Here is a 20,210-nt window from a genome sequence, read left to right on the forward strand (position 1 = left end):
TGTCCCACCTCCCACTAGGCTCCCCCTCTTTCAAAGTAGGTTGCTTTCTGGCTTTTAAGTATCACACTCCTGTATTAAGTCATCAGGTGGAAATTAGGATTTAGGATTTCCAAATGACCATGCAGGACAAGAATAGAGTAAGACACAGGCAGACAGAGTACAATTAAGGAAATAGAACTGAGAATGGATCTTCTAGCAATTGTTTACCTTTGTTCGTGTTATTTGATTAACATTATGGCTTAGGAAATGTAATCAAGTAACGATTTTTGAAGTTCATTCATTCAACAAACATTTATTGAGTATCTACTATGTGCCAGGCGATTGCTAGGCACTTGGGATACAGAGAAGAACGAGACATTCCTTGCTCTCAGGGAGCTCACAGTCTAATAGAGGAGACAGACACATAAACGAGTAACTACCATACAATGACGTCAGTGCCAGCCAAGGTGTATATAAGGCGCTCGGCAAGCCCAGAGAAAGGACTTTGTCATTAAGCCTCGTGGAATCAGGGAAGCTTTCATGGAGAAAAGTGACAACCAAGTAGACTTGAAGGAGAAACAGGACTTCACCAGGAAGACAAAGGAGGGTAGGGAGAGACATTCTAGGCTGAGGAGATAGCAGGCACAAAAGCAAGGAAGCGTGACAAAGCAGGACACGACGGGGAACCACAGGTAGCTCCGCGTGGCTGAGATCTCATCTGCACGTGAAGAAGTCGTGAAGTATGAGGTCGGGAAGGGAGTATGAAATCAGAGAGTGAAGAGCTTTGTATGTGGGACTAAGAAATTTGGACTGTTTCCTGGAAGCAATGAGAAGGCATTGAAGAATCCAAAGCAGAGAGTGACATGGTCAGATCTGCCCACTGGATCGGCCTGGATGGAAGATGGTTTGAAAGAGAGGTGAGCCTAGAGGGAGGGACACCAGACAGGAGGCGGCCCAGGCAAGAGATGCTCACGGGCGCTTCGAAGGCGGTGAGGGTGAAGAGGTGACAGACTGGAGAGATACTTGGGAGGAAGCTTGACGAGACCTGATGATTGATGATGATACCAACAGCAAAACCGCCTGAGAAATGAAATAATACTCAAAACATGCATTGAGCAAATCCAAACCAAGGGCCCCCGTCCTCCCTTCCTTGGTGTTCCCATCGTCCTCTGAGATCAGCACATCTGCTGAGTGTGAATAAAAGAAGACCTGTAGGGTACATGTGGTCAGACTTCTCTAATTCAGACACCACTAACTCGGACTCTGCAATAGTTCAGACAGACTGTCTGTGAGTCCTATCGAGTAAGAATTTCAACCTACTTTCTTCCTCCGTGTCTTTTCAAGCCTTCAGTCACCAGTGAAAGCAGTGGTTTCTTCTGCAGTCAGGCGCTTGAGGTGCAGTAGACAGCCGCTTACATGGTGGCACCTGAGAGGCACCCAATATATGCCCCCCACCCAGGGGCCACAAGGCCTGAGATCCAATCGTTAGCGATTCATTCCTTTGGGAGAGGCTTTGGCCCCTCTGGACTTCTCTTTTATAAGGCAATGCTTTTGGCTTTGACAGAAGGGATCAAGGTAGTACAAGAGGGTTAGGTAGGCATCTGTAGAAGAAGGTGATGCAGAAGGGAAGATTGAGGGACACGGAAGATAATGTCAAGATCTTGCCAAGGAACAGCCCTGCAAGCGCTCAAGAAACTACGATTCTTAAAGAATGCCTTCCACTTCCGGTTCCAGCAAATCACACTTGTACATCCTCGTACCTTAAGGAACTTCTGTGTTTTATGTTTATGATACGCTATCAGTTACTGAAGGCCTAGGGTGACTCACAGTCTTTTCATGTACCTCATCCTGCTTAGGACCAATGAAAATCTCCAATGTGATTGATTTGTACAGAATATTACTACAAATGCATTCTCTGAAACTATTTTATAACTCCAACTTTTCACTCGCTCAGACTGACCTCGCCTTTTGTCATTCCAAATTACGGAGATTTAACTGTATTTGCAGAGTGTTAATCGGTCAAGTCACAAGTGACAGGAGATCAAGACTCAGACTCTGACCTTGAAGAGTCTCGTCTACAGCTCAAGAAGGTACGAAACAAAACGAAAAGAAACAAAACAAAACTTTAAAAATTACTTACTTCACTTGTTTGGAGAATGGTGAACTTTGGCAGTTTAGTCTTTGAACTGGGTGCACTGGGTTTGCCATCCAAGAGTGACCCAAATGACAGATTCCCAAAGCTGTTCTCGAATTCAATTGAAGGTTTCAGCGTGGGAGAGATGTCCGGGGCTTGGTCCTGGCCGTCCATGGGTCTGACATATGCGGTTGGTTTTTGCTGCCCCACGCTCGTTTTGCAGTAAACCCCTGGTGGGAAGTTTTGAACCACGAGGCCACTGCTGGGAGCTAATAAAGAAGAAGCAACTAGGGGAGACCCAGGCGCCTGCAGTGTGAATTCAGATTCTTCTGGGGAGCTGGACTGAAAGATTTCTTTGAACGTATCCCCTCCACCGGACTTGAGGTTACCGTCTTCCTTTGCAGATGGGTTTGACTCTTCAGCTGCTCCAACTTGAGGCTGTTCAGCTGGGTAGACAAAGAAGTCTTCCAGTCTGGCAGGGGGCTGGTCCTGTGTTGGGGGCTGCGTTTTGTTGGGCTGACTGCCAGCCTGGCTGGCCGGTACCATGCTAGTGTTCTGACTGTCTCGTGGCCAGTCAGGTTTTGACTTCCGGTTGCTGTGTATGAGAGTTGAATTCAGTATCACAACCGAAGGTGGAGGCATCGGTGCCGAGGAGTGAGTGCTATCCTGATGAGGTGGGATCATTCGGTTCTTTTGTTCTGGAAAAAAGCTTGGTTCGTTTTTGTTGATGGGAGTCTGGGGCACGGAATTCTTTGGGATTCCCACTAGATGATTCTGATTAGAATGGTTAGTTAACAAATCCTTCATTTCATCATAGTTTCCCAGCGTGTTCTGGACTCGGTTGGCAAGTGCATCACCTTTGTTTGTCTAAAATAACAAAAAGATGGGGGTGGGAGGAGAGAGAATGAATAGGTTTGTGTTTCCTAATGTTAATGTTTCATACAGATGCCCTAAGTAGACGAGCATATAGGGTTCTTTAAAATTCTCATGCTGCCATATAATTTCATACATTTCATGTGCTATGTAAGAGAAAAAAATCAATAACACTGTTGAAAGAGCCTCTTGGAATGAGCTGTGTGATTAATGTCTGTATACTCCCTGGCCTGTTCTTACTTAAACACGCTCATTGGGAGAAAGTTTTAAATTACGTTGCTTACGAATTTTATTAGCGAAATAACTTAATTTAGGTCCAATGAGTTGAACTGTACATTCTACACTGTGATTAACAACTTCCGCTTACTGATCATTGGAATTATAATAGAATGTTCGCCTTATGTCTGTTCTTGACATGTCAGCCCTTTGTGCTACATTACACCATGAAAAAGCCTTAGCCCGTTGGATAAGGAAGTCAGTTAAACTGTGCTATCATGACTACATTCAGTTTAGAAAAGGCATGGGCTTAAACAACATTGAACTGAGCTAACGTATGACTAAAGTGAATCCAATTCCTTTTAATCAAAGACTGCATAAATTACTGGTGTCTGCCTACATATTCTGGGGGCAACTCTGTTTACATATTGATGATTCATACTCGTTTACTTTGAAATGGTGCAAACTGTTCATCAACAGTGACTCAAGCTCTCCTCTGTCTTTTCAAGGGTTTAGAAAAATTTATTCAAGAATTTAAACTGTTGGTTAAGTAAATCAAAACAAAGTCCGATTTTCAAAGTTGGCAACTACATCATTCTATATGGAGAATCAACACAAGGACGTTTTAGTCTATTCTCTTTACCTGCCAAAGGTGTTATCAAAACCAGCTGCTGAATTCAGGGGCAAAGGGCTGCTTTGTGTCTAGGCTGCATCATCCTGGCCCAAGATGTTGCAATGAAAGAAGGCTACCAGCACCCATGGAGCCACCTGGCAGCAGGGCCAGCGCCTGGGGAAGACGGCCACCCTGTGTAGCCTCCATGTCCCAGGAGTCATAGGCCAGCTCTCCATGTACAGGAGGGGGTGACTACCTCCCCACTGGTACAACCTCCACTGAAGACAGATGTGTCACATCTAAGGTTGCTCACACGCCCTTAACACCTGGTGTGTGCCTATTCAAGCCTGGCTTCTCAGGCTAAACCTAGGATGTATGGCTGCGTGCTGCTCTCTGTATGTCACGACGGGAGAGTGTGCGGATGAATGGAGGGTGAAGTGCTGGAAATGGATGAAATCACCCAGGGAAAGGAAACGAAGAATGAGAAGATCAGGCTCAGGAGAGAGCCCTGTGGAACGTCAACCTTTAAGAGAAGAGAAGGACCCAGCAAAGGATCCAGAGAAGGAGTAACCAGAGGGAATCGAGCTGGGAACCTTGGCCTTGTTATTACCATAATCCCCACATACTGCATAGAGCATTCAACTCGGGTCACGGGGCAAATCATATTCAAAGACTAAGGAAAAGCATGCTAATGATATGCTAAGAGGGCTCCACGGGGGATGGGGAGTTTTAGAAATCAAATAAATATATGTCAGTTTTAGTTTTCTTATACTCAGGAACATCTTATATTGCATCACATGCAACCTTGGTGCTGAAGGAGTGATTAAACAATTACAGTTCCTTATAATCCTCAGCTGAATAATCACTCCATGTTCAGAGGTACATTTGAAAGGCATAATTTAATAGGTAGAGAAGGGCAGAAATCACTTTTATTCCCTGAAAGTCCCTAGGTTTGTCAGTTTTAATGGCAGACATTACTTTTCAGCTAAGGCAAGAATAAACTCTGTGTATATAGCGGTCTCCTTCAACGGAGGTGCCCAAGGAACCGTTTGGGCAGCAGCCAAAACCGGCCTCTATTCAATCCCTAAATTAAAAAACAAAGAGATTTCATTGTGGTCAGGGCCCAGTAGAATTCAACGCAAGCTGTAAACACTTGCAGGGCTGTGCTGGTCCCTCAAATAGTTTACCTCTTGGACCAGATGATTGCCTGATACCTGCCATCTTCAGGATCTGACCCAACAAAGGGAAACAACACCATTTCATTTCCTATTTTTAAATGCCTCCATTTATATTGTCTCCTTTAATGAATTAAGACATGTTTCCTTCCATTAGACAAAGAGAATGCTATAACCTTTCCCTTTTTGCCTTAGCTACCAGGAAGCTCAAAGTTATGGACCTTTCATTGACAGTTCATTGATCATTTACCGAAAATTCTTTGAACTTTCATTGAAAGACAGGTCTAGAGAATCAGAACTTTGCCCCCAGATGTCACAGAGAACACCACAATACCTCAAAGTTCTGAGAAGTCGTTCACTCTCTCTGGGCCAACATCATCAGGACCCAAGAACCTCAAGGCCCATTTGTTTGCAAGCAAGCTAGTCACATCCCTGTTCATATTTCAGCAGTAAGTAAAAAGGACATGTCCATCTTATCTTCGGTGGAGAGACCCTGCTTAGGTTTTAACGTCTCTTCATTTCGGTTTACTGTTTTACTGATCTGGGTTTCTGATGCATGCTTAGAATTTTTTTCCATCTCTAGATTTTAAAATATGCTTGAAATTAGGAGAATTTCTAAGCTGTCCAATGTCTAAAACTGTTGTCTACATGACTAAAATTAGACGAAAATTGAAAGCTCTCCAAATAAGTCTAGAAAATCCACCTCCTACTACACAGGGTCTACTACAGTTATAAGTTCTTTTCCAGCACAAAACTATGGGCTTTTCTTCAAGGTCAGAGACTACCTTTTATTCATCTTCATGTCCTCAACACTTAGTACCATGTCTGATGCATCCTAGGTACTCAGCAAATTGTTGCTGAATTGAACAGAATCAAATTATAATTCATACCCTGCCTATATCAATAAAGGATTTGCAGTGGCTTGGAGTAAAGGGTACATAACCAGAAAAGCAAAGGTTAAGCTAACTTGGTTACTGTGACTGAACGTCAAATTGAACTTTGAGCTTCTCGATAGCTAAAGGCCAAAAGAAAAAGCTCACAGCTTATAGAATTCTCTTGTCTGATGGCAGGAAGCACATCCTAATTCATTAAATGAGATAAACGTTTGCCGGATACTGAAAAGGAATTCTTCTCGTTGGTTCGGTTACAAGGTTACGAGAACCTCTGAACAGTAAAACAAGTCGTTTTTTCAGCACCAATTTTACAGAAGATGCAAAGACGTTTTTCACATGGCTTTTCCTTATGCTGACTAAAAAGCAGAACTGTGTTAAAGTCTAACTCGGTGAAGGCATGTCTGCACATGGAGTTACGGGGCCAAGTTAATAGGTCCAACCGTAGGGCCTTCCTGTACACTAATGGCATAAGGGGTGGAGCTGGGATAACCTGGGGGGATGAAGGGAGGTCAGTTCCCTTCAACTAGCTTCCTCACACAGCAATTGTCTCAGAGGGACTTGTGACCAGAACTACATAGCAGATAGTTCAAGGCTGAGTTCACTGGTGACACTTTCTGAGTTGCTGATTGAAGGAAGATCCGTAACAGACGTGCTGTGGCTACAAGGAGCAATTACCATGGTCATTCTAAAACACACACTGGTAAATTCAAAACACTCATGAGGCTGGGTTAGGCACAGAGGACACACAGACACACAGCCTCAAGAAGTCCACCACTCAACAGTCTCAAAATAATTAACAGGGCTTCCCTGGTGGCGCAGTGGTTGAGAGTCCGCCTGCCGATGCAGCGGACGCGGGTTCGTGCCCCGGTCTGGGAAGATCCCACGTGCCGCGGAGCGGCTGGGCCCGTGAGCCATGGCCGCTGAGCCTGCGCGTCCGGAGCCTGTGCTCCGCAACGGGAGAGGCCACAACAGTGAGAGGCCCGCGTACCGCAAAAAAAAAAAAAAAAAAAAAAAAAATTAACAATACGGACCAGGTCGTCAGAGTCAACTCTCTGCCTTCCCAACACTGGAGGTGGGTAACTGTCAACCAGTTTTTAAATTTCTCAAGATGTCGATATAAGATCCACTGGCTAGAAAACCCAACGGGGCCTGAAATACATTTATGTCCACCTACATGATGGACGCTCATTATACACATAGCAACTTCTGGTTCACACTAATCGTCTTCTTCATCCTCCCCGAGTCTTAAGAACCTTTTTAAGGAGCAGGGGGTTCTTAGCCGTCCTGGTTGCACATTGTAAACATGGCAAAAATGGAATTTAGCCATTTCAATCAATTATAGGCTTCTTTCAATTTGGCCAATTCTTTACTTCCCGTTCTTGATAATTGGTTGATTCCTTAAAGGTAACCTCCACAGCCATTATTTTCTAAGTAATCACAATTTCTCCATCATCAAGGAAATGCATTTTCCAAGTATTTTCAGGCATAAATTACATGTCTGGTTTGTGGCTCGTGACTAACAGCACTCCTTCATTTAAGCTTTTTGCCTCTTATTACTTCGGCAAATGCAGAGCTGCCTCAGTTTGCTTCTAATGTTATCTACAAATCAGTAATATAATTGCATTGCAAGACCACTGTGCTAGGAGACTGCTGTAAAAAATGAACCTCAAAACTGAAATAGCAAAATAATTTCAGTTTTGAGGTTCATTTTTTTTCTTTTATTTCATTGTGGCTAATATATGTGATTTAGTAATTCGTTTTTTTTAAATTCTAATATTTTTACAGTTAATCTCTCTAAGCTGTAAGTTGCTATTTCTTTCTCTAATTATAATAATGCTAATACCTTGAATTGGTATAGCACACTATGGATTTCAAGGCAAGGTTTCCGCGGATTGTTTGACTTGACCCTCACAATCACCGTGTGAGTCAGCACAGCTGTTCTGGTCTACTCTGGCTTCTACCTGCCCTGACCCAAATGACCTTGGATAAGCAACTTAATGTCTCCGCGCCTCGGTTTCCTCATCCTTGTTGAGCTGTGAAGAGCTGTAAAATGTCACTTGTTGTTGTTATCATCAGTTATTTTTTCTATCAGCTACTAGTATTCACTTCAGAGCAAAGGAAACTCTAGGTCAGAGAAATAAAGTTTCTTCCCCAAAGTCACACAGGAGGTAAGCTTATCGGGTCTTCTGACTTCTTGTCGAGGATAAACAGCTTCCTGTTACAGATATGGAATCACACTTATGCGGATACGAGGCTGCAGAGAAGCTCACCTCAAATTCCTCATGGGAAACACGGGGAAAATGCGTACCCATATGCTGTAAGGGCTAGGCAAGCACGTGAAGAGAGCTCTAGCACGGTTCCTGGCACACAGGAGGCGCTTGGTACATGCCAGTTCCTCTTCCCTCCCCATCTTTCCTCACTAATCTAGACACGTCAAACGGCTTCACATTTTTCAAGCACTTTTGAACACATCCTTTTCAGCAGCACAGCACAAACTCAGATTTCAGCCACCGAGGGATGTTACCCACCAGCACCCCGATCTAGGGGTGGTCAACATTCTTTCCATTCTGGGAGTGGTAGAGATGAAGCCAAAAAGGGGAAGAAATCAGCCAGGACCATGAGAGGTCACCATTTCTTCTCTCTGCCAAGAAAGGGCAGTGGGTCCTAGGGACTGATGCTCATTGGCTAGCTTATGAACTACCAAAGCCGTCGGAGAGGCGATCGGGCCTTGTTTTAGGATTTAGAGTGGCAAGAAGTTTCCTTAAAGTCCTGATCAACCACCAGGAATTTTGATTTCTAATTTGGTAGGCGTTCCTACCACAAGCCTCAGGAAAAGTTGTGGTAGGAATGTCCTCATTTCTACCGGTGGACCACAGGCCAGCTCTAGAACTCCCATTGCCACTGGCATGTCCAGATACGCCAAGGGTGTCCACACCAGTCCAGGTCTAGGGAGCTTTTAGAGGTGTACATCTGTTCTAGTATCGTGATATGGGGGAAAGGAGAAGCATACTGCCCAGTGATCTCCCAGGAAACCCTGAACATGTACACAGCACAAGATGGCAGTCAGTCATCAAAGCGGCAGTGAAAGAAAGAGAATTACCAGGTCATCAACTGTTAGCATTATTCCTTTCCTTCATAGTCTCGACTCCAAAGCAAAGCCTCTTCCCCATCAAGTAGCATAAAGGCACCAGGCTACTAACCACACACAGACCTGATGTACTCTTGTCGTATCAAGACAGATGACTTTTGAAAATGACAATGTTGATAACAGGTTCTTTAACTGCCTACTCAAAACGACACTACTTACATCTAAAAATAGATACGCATCTATATTACAGGCTTGTTAACGAGAAAGGGCATTTACCTTAAAGGTACAAGACCATTAATTCAACAAGACTTAAAATTATAAAGGGGGAAATAAGCCAAGGGTTCTACACCTCATAATAGTGTTAAGCATGGAGTAGCTATTGAATTTTCAGAATGAGCCCTTTGAGTAAAGCTCATTTTTCTCACCCCTCCGAAGATAAGAGGTAAAACTCATCTGGTCATTCCTCTTTCTCAAGAAGGGATGAGGCATCTATCATCCTTTGACCTCTCTTCCACTTTCTAGAAAATATGGAGGCCACAGCTCCTTATCGTGTCCCCAGTCTCCCTTCCACTCTCCTGCTTCTTCCTCATCCTAACATTCCATTCCCACCTTCCTCCCCAAGGCTCATCACTCTTCACATGTTCTCAGTTTTGTATTTTCTCATCTCCTCTGGGACCTTGCTCTGCTCATCATCACCTCTCTCTCCTGTGTCTTCACCCTCGCCTTCTCCACTGACATTGGTTCCTTCCCGTCAATCTCTAAACATGTTCACGTTTCTCTCCCCTTAAAAAAAGCTTCCTTCCAAATAATTGTTCCCCTTTCGTTCTACGTATCTTCCTTTCTTCCCCCCTCCATACAAAGACTCTCTGCAAGATCAAGTCTACATTCACTGCCTCTCTTTCTTTATTTCACTTTTTCCCATTTACTCCCCAACCCACAATGACTACCACCATCACCAAAGAAAACGACTCTCCCTTTCACCCCTTAAATGTTACTGCTCCTCAAGATTCTCTCCTTGTTCTCCTTACCCGGCCATCTGGCTTAGTGATAATACCCATTCTCACAGCTTCCACTGCCACCTACGTAGTAACACCTAACTCTCTCTCCTGACCACTCTCATTAGCTCCAGATCCATACACCCCAAGCTTACTGGATATCTCTCCCTTGACATCCACTGGCATCTTAAACCCATCAGGCTCAAAGCAGAATTAATTACCTTTTCACTACGAGCACCAACCTTGTTGTCCTCCTGAACAACCTGTTAATAACACCAGCCTCCTCTCAAATCTAAAAGATCGGAATCGTTCATTCCTATCGCACACTCCCCACCTCCAGGCAGACACCTGCCCTATCACTTCAACTTCCTGGCTCTACTCTAAATCCAGCCTGCCATGAACCCCCTCAGCCAACGACAATAGCTTCTTTATCTGCCTCTAGTTTCCCTTCCCTCCAACCCACCACTCTCCACACTTCCAACATCATCTTTACAATTCTTCGTCTGTCCCAGCCACGTCCTAACTTTAAAACTTGCGATGACTTCTCTTCGCGTACAGACCCATGTCCAAACTCCTTGGTACGAGGTAAGAAGGCTTCGGGCATCTTTCCCCTGCCTACCTCTTCAGCGGTTACCATGCGGTCATGCCCTCACTCATTCGTGATGATCTCTGCCACTGGACAAGGAATTCCTTGAAGGCAGGGTCTACGTCTTATTTCCCTTTGGACACTAGTCTAAGACGTGGCTGGGACACAGTGGGCCTTCAACAAATCCTTGTCAAGCTAACCGTATCTCTACATGCGCACATTCAAAGGCAGTAGAGAAATTAAATCAATTGAGATAGGAAAAATGGATTATTAAGGATTATACTATTATTGACAAATTGAAAACTAATAGTCTCTTTGTCAGACTTACCAAATTTGGAAGGCACCTGAGTGTCTCAATCAACAGCTGCTAGCTCAGTCTCAACAAGGCACCGGGACTCTGGTCTCACTGGTCACCAGTCCAGACAGCTTACTGTCTACCCCAGTCACTGTCTCCTAAATGGTGCTCTTCTAAAATCACAACTCGTGAACATTTCCTCTATTGTTGTTTTACCTCTTAGATCATTTGTGTTTCATTACAGAAAATTACCCTGCTAGTAAATGTCAATAAAAACCAACCAGCTGCCAGCAATTCACCAAGATTCTTCTCCCAACCCCACCCCAAATAGAACGTTCAGAGGCAGTCACTGTGAAATCAATACTTGTAGACATAGAAGTATGATCATTATTGGAGCTACACACTAGCCAGAATACCACTAGAAAGTCAACCTAGCTACACTAGCTCTTCTGGTTGAGGCAGTCTCCTAACCCATGATTATTAATCACCGGGAAAAAAATGATTGGCTTTGCCCTTTCTCCTAGAACAGTGATTTTCAAAGAGTATTCGAACCACTGAACAGCTGCTAACAACCTAAAATGGAAACAGAAAGCAGCGGCCTTGCCATGGATGGCACTGATTGGGAGGAGAAACCGACATATCCATGGACATTCTGATGAAGTCTTCAGGGGCTGCCACGCTGATAATCAAAGTGAGACAAAGCGTCAGGGAGCACTCCTTGCTGTAGGTAGTGTTGGGCAGGAAAGAATTCTTTGGAGACAGGAAGTCTCATAAGTCCCTTGCAAATCCTACTGTGTTCCCCCAAGAAGATGGAATTTGTCTCTGAAGACTTCCTCAGAAACTTGCCATCGCCCCCAATACAGCGTATGTATATATTTCATTTGTAAAACATATTCTCCCGGAGATGATTTGGGTGTTTTGCAAATAGATTAAGTGTTGATTAGTGCATTCAACAATATAACAGGCAACCATTTTCCAGAAAGATAAATGACATACATATTCAGCTACCTTGTAGGGCTCCCCAAAAAGATCAAAGCCTGAAGAAAAGAGATCGTCTTCTTGCTGGACTTCTTGGTTTCTCCGCTCCCATTCCCTTTTCTTAAGTGCACTACGGTCTTGTTCATAGTGACTGACATGCAAAGAAAAAAGACAAAAGGAGACAAAGATGAATTAGTCATGTAAGTTATTTAGATCTCCCTTGTTATCAATAAGGAGAAAAAACAAAACAACAAGCCGAGGCTACCCGAACTGATACTGCATAGAGAGCAGGCCTCCTTTTCTTTATTCTCAATGGGTTTAAGACCCTGACCAGTTCTTCCGAATACAGAAGAAAACAGAAACTTGCTTATTAGAAACTGTACTCGTGACCACTTAAGTAAGGCATAATCCTCTTCCCTTGTCCTTACTTGATTACTACAGGCAATTACAGCAGAGTCCCCCAAAGTCAGTCCACTGAGCAAAAAAGTACTGAATTCGGGTTGCGTTGTGTTGCCAACGGCCTAGGGCTCAGAATTCACAGATGTCACGAAGTCCTAAGGGGAAGGAGTTATCAAATATGTTATTGTGGATAAACTGGAATTCTGTCCTGGGCCCACAGCCAGTGTTAGCCTGTGGTAATGAAATCAAAGGAGAGGGAATTCCCTGGCGGTCCAGTGGTTAGGACTCCGAGCTTTCACTGCAGGGGGCCTGGGTTTGATCCCTGGTCTGGGAACTAAGAATCCCGCATGCCACGTGGGGCGGCCAAAAAAAAAGAAAAGAAAAGAAAAGAAAAATCAAAGGAGACTTTAAGAACATCTTCAGAAGTCTACAAAAATCCAAGTCACCCAATCAGTCACACTCCTTTTTGTTTTGTGGGAAACTGTTCGCAAAGAAAGGGGTCTGGCTTGACCAACAAACTACTAACAATGAAAGAGGTGTAAAAACCTTTGAATGACCTTAGGGCACAAATGTTTTATAAACACTGTGTAACCCTGACTCTCATGACATTTCAGGCTTTCCCATTGGAGGATCAGTACAAAAGCTTCCAGGCTATATCTAAGATACATTCTGGGTCCTTGGATTTTATAGAATGGAACGCTTCCTCATTAAGAAAACAATTATTTTCTTCATCATGCAAGACTATGCATACTAAACCATAATCTATAAGTCTCATTGTAGTGGATTTTATTTTGTTCATTGGGTTCCCCCCCCCCCCGCTTTTGATTGTAATTCCACTCCAAGTGAGTACATATACACTGGGAAATTTTCAATTATATATGTACATAAAATGCCTAGCGGGTGCCGTATAAATGTTGCTTTCCTTCCCCATGTTAATACAGGTATCCCCTGCTTTCCAAACGTTTGCACTAAGCCCCTTTTACGAGAGACCTGCGTTAGTACCTTTGTTCGCTAACGGAAAAAAAAATCCGAAGAGGATTTTCTCTTTTACAGAAAACGTCATTCCCTTACTAACATAGGTCTTTCTTAAAAGCCAAGTGGCATAATGAGAACTTGCAGAAATTGGGGGGATACGCTTCACTTTTACACCATTTTGCTTCTGAAAGTTTTTATAGGAACGCTCTACTTTCGGCTAGCAGACGAAACCTGTAATGTCATGTGAAGACTTAATTAGGTAATTGACATGCAAACGAACATAATAGCTAAAGGATCTATAAGAGATATACTGATATAATATATAAGTACAGTCGACAGGTTTTGAATACATTCCAAACCTTAATACCTATCATTGGTAGCCTAGTTTGCTCGTGAGTATCATAATGTTAATTTACAAAATAAGATCCCAGAGCATGCAATATCCATGGGAGCGTAACTAGATATTGATATAGATGGAGTGTAACAGGTCAATACACCTAACCATCCGCCTTTCTCCACAGGAATACGTGAACTGACAAATTCTAAGTGACCCTGAGAGCCTTATCTCCTGGATAACCAGCACTTCATTTCCCCATCTAAAAATCGTGGCAACATTTATAGGATGTTTACATGGACATTATCCTTTCATAATGCAAACCATGCCAGATACAGAGGAGCTCACCGGATCACTCATAGGTATGCCCAGCAAATGTCAGCACCGTCTGGGAACATCAAAGACACCCCAGAGCTCCACCCAAAGCCCAGGCCTCACATCTGGGCCCTGCCTGGTCAACAAAGACGCCGAGTCCAGGTACTACTGAAAGCCAGCCCATCATTCACAGTCCCAGATGCCATCCACAGGTAGTACGTTTGTTGGCATCATCTGTCATTCCCATTCACGAGCTGAGATCAGAACCCCAAACGGCCGCCACGTGACACAATGTCTCTGTGTTGGAGGCTGATGTGGAGTCAACGGTAACATCTGGGGCCCATGAAGCGTGGAGCACAAGACTCACTCTCAGCATCATACACTGGCCCCGTGTAACCTGAGCCCATCGTCAGTTTGCCGAAATGTAAGAACGATGGGGTGTCAGGGGTGGGATGAGGGGACAAGTTAAAGCGATATTCAGTGGGGGTGGGACCTGGGAAGAGGGTTTGCTGCAGCCATGATGCTCCGTGCACACATGAGAGCAGAAGCCTCACGCTTCCAAGGAACGCGAGCCATATGTCACTTTTCCAGCTCTCTGTTCGCTCCTTGCACCTGACAGCCCAGAATGACAGTCCCGGGGATCCCATTTCATTGTCCCATGAGGAGAACCAAGGGACTTTGGTCTCTTGGCTTTGCAAACTACCTTCCTCTTCCTCTGAGGGCAAGATAATTAAAACCCGAAAGGAAAGAAAGGAAGAGAAGAAAGGAAACGTGCTTCAACATGCATGAGAACCTTCAAGCGGCCGGCAGTCAGGGCGCTTGGGGCTTTCGACCCAGGCTGGATTTGTGAGAAGGCTCTTGGCTGCGTTTTGCATCAGTTCATTAAGCTACCAAATTCCAGACGAAAAATCGGAAGAGCAGATTGAGCGTGCACATGGGTGTTATCTGCTGCATTTTTTAACACATACAACAAAGAACAGCTAATTCTCATATCTCTGGTGAGAATGAACTTAATCTCCATAGAGTTTTACTGCTCTTGGAATGCAACCAAATCTCTCCCGTTTTTTCCTTTTTTGCTCAGCAGGGCGTTGCACTGAAAGCTTCACCGGGCGAAGTATAATGAGGAACAAACTACAGGGTGATGAGGTTTTCACAGTGCAGAACGTCACTGATTTCTGACTGAAACCAAAATGACTAATTTGAAGCACCAGCTAATTAAAACCCCAGCTAGGTATTTAGCCTCTTGTTATACCTACTGCTGTTTATAATTATGAGGACCTCTTTACCTACTCAATTAAAGTTCCTTGGTTTCAGGGAGGTTGTGTTTGAACCTGTGAGCCCTGCAGAGGCCACAGGAAAGCCGATGTCTGTCCCCTGATGATCTGTTGCCCCTTTACACTCCCAGGCCGGTTTTCCAACCAAAAAAAAAAGGGATCCACGGCCCACGAGGAAATGCTCAAGCCAGAAATCGGAATTCATCACCATATTACTGGTCTGAACAATTCAAGTTTCCTCACACTGATGAGGAAAGAGTGCACTAGTCCTCTCAGTGTGAAAACTCACTTTCATATTAGGAAGTTGAGCCCCAAAGTGCAACTCGAGGGCTCTGCACTCTTAGCAAGTGAGAATGTTCTTCCAACTGTTTTCTATAGGATAGAAGGAAATTTGGCATGATATGGTGACACTGAAAACTCAAAACCCAGGGGGAGGGGCAAATCAGGGATATGGGACTAAGAGATACAAACCACTATGTATAAAATAGATAAGCTGCAAGCATATATTATACAGTACAGGGACTAGAGCCAATATTTTATAATAACTATAAATGGCGTATAATCTATTAAAAAATTGTTTTGGCTGCGTTGGGTCTTCGTTGCTGCACGCGGGCTTTCTCTAGTTGCGGCGAGTGGGGGCTGCTCTTCGCTGTGGTGCGTGGGCTTCTCATGGCGGTGGCTTCTCTTGCCACAGAGCACGGGCTCTAGGCACACGGGCTTCAGTAGTTGTGGCTCACGGGCTTAGCTGCTCCGCGGCATGTGGGATCTTCCCGGACCAGGGATCGAACCCGTGTCCCCTGCATTGGCAGGCAGATTCTTAACCACTGCGCCACCAGGGAAGCCCTCTGTTAAAATTTTGAGTCACTATGTTTTACACCTGAAACTAATATAATATTGTAAATCAACTATATCTCAATTTAAAAATGCATTTACCCTTCAACCTAAAAAAAAACCACCTCAATTTACTCTTCATTGACCAAAGGCCTTTGTTTTCTGTCTGTACAGCCTATCTTTTGGGTTTTTTAAAAAAATATTTATTTATTTATTTGTTTGTTTGTTTATTTTTGGCCGCACCGGGTCTTAGTTGTGGCACGCAGGCTTCTTAACTGCGGCATGCATGCGGAATCTAGTTCCCCGACTAGGGACCGAACCCAGGCCCACTGCATTGGGAGTGCAGAGTCTTACCCACTGGACCACCAGGGAAGTCCCTCAGCCTATCTTTTTGGAATCCCTGCTTCACTGACATCTCCACTAACTGATAGAAAAAGGACAGAAAGAAGAACAAATTCCATTTAACTATACATTTAACTCACCAAGGCCTTGAGTCACGTTTGGTTTGAGGTGCGTGGGTCCACTTACACGTGGATTTTTTTCTATAGTAAATAGTACAGTACCACGCAATCCACAGGTAGTTGAAACCGAGGTTGGTTGAATCCACGGATGCAGAATCGCAGATACTGAGGAACCCGTGGGTACAAAGGGCTGGCACCCCTAAGCCCGCGTTATTCAAGGGCCAACTGTACCCTGTTACTCACTCCAGTGCAAGGCGGTGATGGTGAGAAGATACCCTCTAGAATGGGTCTTTTATATTAGCTCTGATTTCACCCACCCATCGCTCTCCCTGGCCTCCAATAACAGAGAACCTGCCCTGTTAACACAGGAGGAATCTACGGCCCTCCGGCGATGAAGGGAGCCATCCCAAGGCCTCATCAAGGTAGTGGCGAAGGAAGATGCCAACCTGTGTCTCTTCCGTCTTCAAGTTCAAGTGATTTCTTCTCCTCTTCTCCTTCTCTCAGATATTCTCTCATCCTCGTCCTTAAACTTGATCTTAGACTCTAGCAACTCCCATTTTCATCATTAGAAGCCACAGGTACATTCATGGGGAGATAAAACCCAGGACACATGGAGCTTCACTGAGATTGAAGAAGCTCAATTATGCCGTCTTCATTAGCTCACAGCGGCAGGACACCAGGCTGATAAATGCTGGCTAGTCTTTTAGAAGAGACACTGTCGCCATCATCTAGTTCTGGTCCCTTCATTTTCCAGATGAGGAAATAGAGCTCAGTAAGGCCATGGGCCTCGCAGCAGGTTTGTGGCAGAACTAGGAGGCGGGAACTCGGGTTTTCTGCTTCCCAAACTAGTTCTCTTCCTAATACCCCATGGTTTGTCCCTTCTGACTCTCATGCTTCCATCACACTCAAGAATAAATATTAGTCTCATTTGCACTCCGTTGGTCAACTTTCCTTGATTGTATTTTATTAGACATTCTCAGTAGGGAAAAACTTCAGGAACTTCATTTGGTTGCGAGTATAGAAAAACCATTAGTTTCCTTACACCAAAATGTACGGAACCTAAAGGGATTGTAACACTTAACTACATATGCGGGAAGAAGCTGAGCAAATGAGAGTAAAAAGCAGTCTAAGTCCATTTGGTTTGTATATTTCATGAAGTATAATCATCACTGCTTGCCTAATTTGGTTATTGTACAAAACTAGTTGGGGACACATTAAAAAAAAACACTGACATTTTAAAATGACAGGTTTGTTTAAAAATACTGCTAACTAATACAGGAGTTATGGTAGTAACGATGTAAGTGAAAGTAAATAACTCAGTCTCACTTGTTTTCGAATCCAGCTGGCACTAAAACACCTTTATTTTGGCTAATATCTTTGTAAAAGCATAAAAATACATATTTAATTCACCCAAGGGACAAACATAAGCTATAACTCACTCCTTCCGGTTCTCCTGAATGAATGTTTGCCGTCTATAAAATGTGTAGATATTTATACTTACTACATGTTCCAGAATTCCAAGTGGTACTTTTTTTTTAAATATCTAGCCCTGTTTTGAATTTGACCCTGACCTAATGTCTGTATAGCTTCTGTTAGTTAAAAAAAGAAAACCTCTGCTATTCAATACCTTCAAAATCACCCCCAAGTTAAAGCCTTATTTTATCTGCTAATATCCATGAGCACTGCAGTGTAAAGTGCTAACTCCCAAACTGTTCTAAGAAGCTAAAACCAGGCCATACTTATTTTGCACACATAGGGAAGACACACGAGAACCTTGGATCTGGGGATGTGAGTATGGCCTTGAGAAGGAGCTTCTATACATCAGTAGAACCTCTAAGTCCTGTTTCCACAGCAGGACTCATACATACAACCACTCTCTTCAGCAAATGGATTCTCTCCCCACAGACACTGGCTCTCATTAAAAAGAAAAAAAATCAAGATGGGAATGAAAGGACAGAAAACACACAAGACATTTACTTTCCACATCTGTCAGCTGTCCACCCAGTCATGCCAATTTCTTTAGGTCTTGGGGAAATGGGTCAGTGCTCATTCTGAGAGTTCCCTTAAATCTGTGCTTTTTAAAACTATGTATTACCAACAGGGGAATATTAAACCTGTTTCCCTCCAGGGCAGCTCGGGGATATCCCATTCCCTCTACTTCTGAAAATGGAAGCAGATTCAGCTCGTCCGGGAGGCTTGTCAAATCATCCTCCAGTGGGGTCAGGCAGACATTCCAAGAACCACTCCTCTTGTTTTGTTTTTGTCTCACCTCCTCTCCTTCTCTTCTGCTCCCCACCCTGTTTTAAAAATTATTATAACACCTCTATTGAGATATAATTCACAAACCATTCAATTCACCCATTTCAAGTATAGAGTCAGTGGTTTTCCGTATATTCAGAGTTTTGCAACTATCACCATGATATAATTTTAGAATATTTTCATGGTCCCCCAAAGCAGCCCTTTACCTTTTAGGAATTACCTCTGCCCTGAATCCTCCCTTCCAGCCCAGCCCTAAGCAACAACCACTAATCTACTTTCTCTCTGAATGAATTTGCTTATCCTGGATAATATCTCATACACATGAAATGATACAATATGTGGTCCTTTGCGCCTGGCTTCTTTCACGTATCAAAATGTTTTCAAGGTTCATCCACGTTGTAGCATGGATCAATACTTCACTCCTTTTTCTAGTATCTGAATAATATTCCACTGTATGGATATTCCCGGTCCTAAGTTACACCATGCTCATTAAAGGGGTTCAATCTAGTGAGTTGATAATGATTTTTAACTGGGGTTCTCTATGTCTCCCATTAGACTTTTTACTCCTTAAGGGAAAGGTCCATGGCTTCTAAGTCACTGACAGCACGCTACAGGTGATCACAGAAAACCTTCTTGTATATAAATAAGCAATGTCAAATACAGATACTGTGAGGAAGACACTTTTTTTGTTGTTTGTTTGTTTTTTTGTTTTTTTTTTTTTGCGGTACATGGGCCTCTCACTGTTGTGGCCTCTCCCGTTGTGGAGCACAGGCTCCGGACGCGCAGGCTCAGCGGCCATGGCTCATGGGCCCAGCCGCTCTGCAGCATGTGGGATCTTCCCGGACCAGGGCACGAAGCCGTGTCCCCTGCATCGGCAGGCGGACTCTCAACCACTGCACCACCAGGGAAGCCCAGGAAGACACTTTTAAAAAGTGTTTGAAGCTTAGGGCAAAACTATTTTGGCTAGCCTACTAAATTCCCCAAATGATGCACTACTTCTAAGAAATACCAAATACTCAAGCTGCAAAGATAATTGAATATATCTAGGAATGGTAAAAGAAAAACAAAAACAAAAACAACCTAGTGAAAACCGAACCTGACACCAACCAAAGAAACAGGTTCTGTTATTTCTAAAGAATTTCAGTGTGTCCAGAAATGATGGTATCCAGATTCTTTATAACTTTCACTTACAAGTCTCTTGATCATTAATAACTCATTTTACATTTCTAAGCCTCAGTTTTGTTATGTGTAAAATGGGAGTTCCTCTTCATGTGGTTGAGGTCAAGGTTAAGTGTGATAGTGAACAAGGAAGGCTTCTGTAAGCTGGTAAGGGCTGCTCACATGAGATCGTTGACACCATGTCAGGGTCAACATGATCAGGATTTACTTTCATCCCACAAAGCTCTACTCTGCGCATTAAGTCGTGTGCTTCTCAGACACCCCTGATAAATTAGCAAGACAGGTATTAGTATTTCATCTAAAGATGGAAAACTGATGCTCAGAAAATTGTTCCAGCCTATGACAACTGCATCCAGGA

General features: G+C 43.7%; 1 protein-coding gene across 1 annotated transcript in view; it reads right to left on the reverse strand.

Moving 5' to 3' along the window:
• AFF2 (ALF transcription elongation factor 2) overlaps positions 1 to 20,210 on the reverse strand; it is a 487,094-nt gene that overhangs the window by 320,140 nt on the left and 146,744 nt on the right. Inside the window, exons 2-3 of the mRNA XM_060137245.1 lie at positions 11,856 to 11,976; positions 2,120 to 2,980 (exon numbers count right to left, since the gene is read on the reverse strand). Coding sequence (XP_059993228.1) covers positions 2,120 to 2,980; positions 11,856 to 11,976 — 982 coding nt within the window. The remainder of the gene's footprint in view (positions 1 to 2,119; positions 2,981 to 11,855; positions 11,977 to 20,210) is intronic.

The sequence above is a fragment of the Lagenorhynchus albirostris genome, chromosome X, assembly GCF_949774975.1.
Source record: "Lagenorhynchus albirostris chromosome X, mLagAlb1.1, whole genome shotgun sequence".
Taxonomy (NCBI): Eukaryota; Metazoa; Chordata; class Mammalia; order Artiodactyla; family Delphinidae; genus Lagenorhynchus; species Lagenorhynchus albirostris.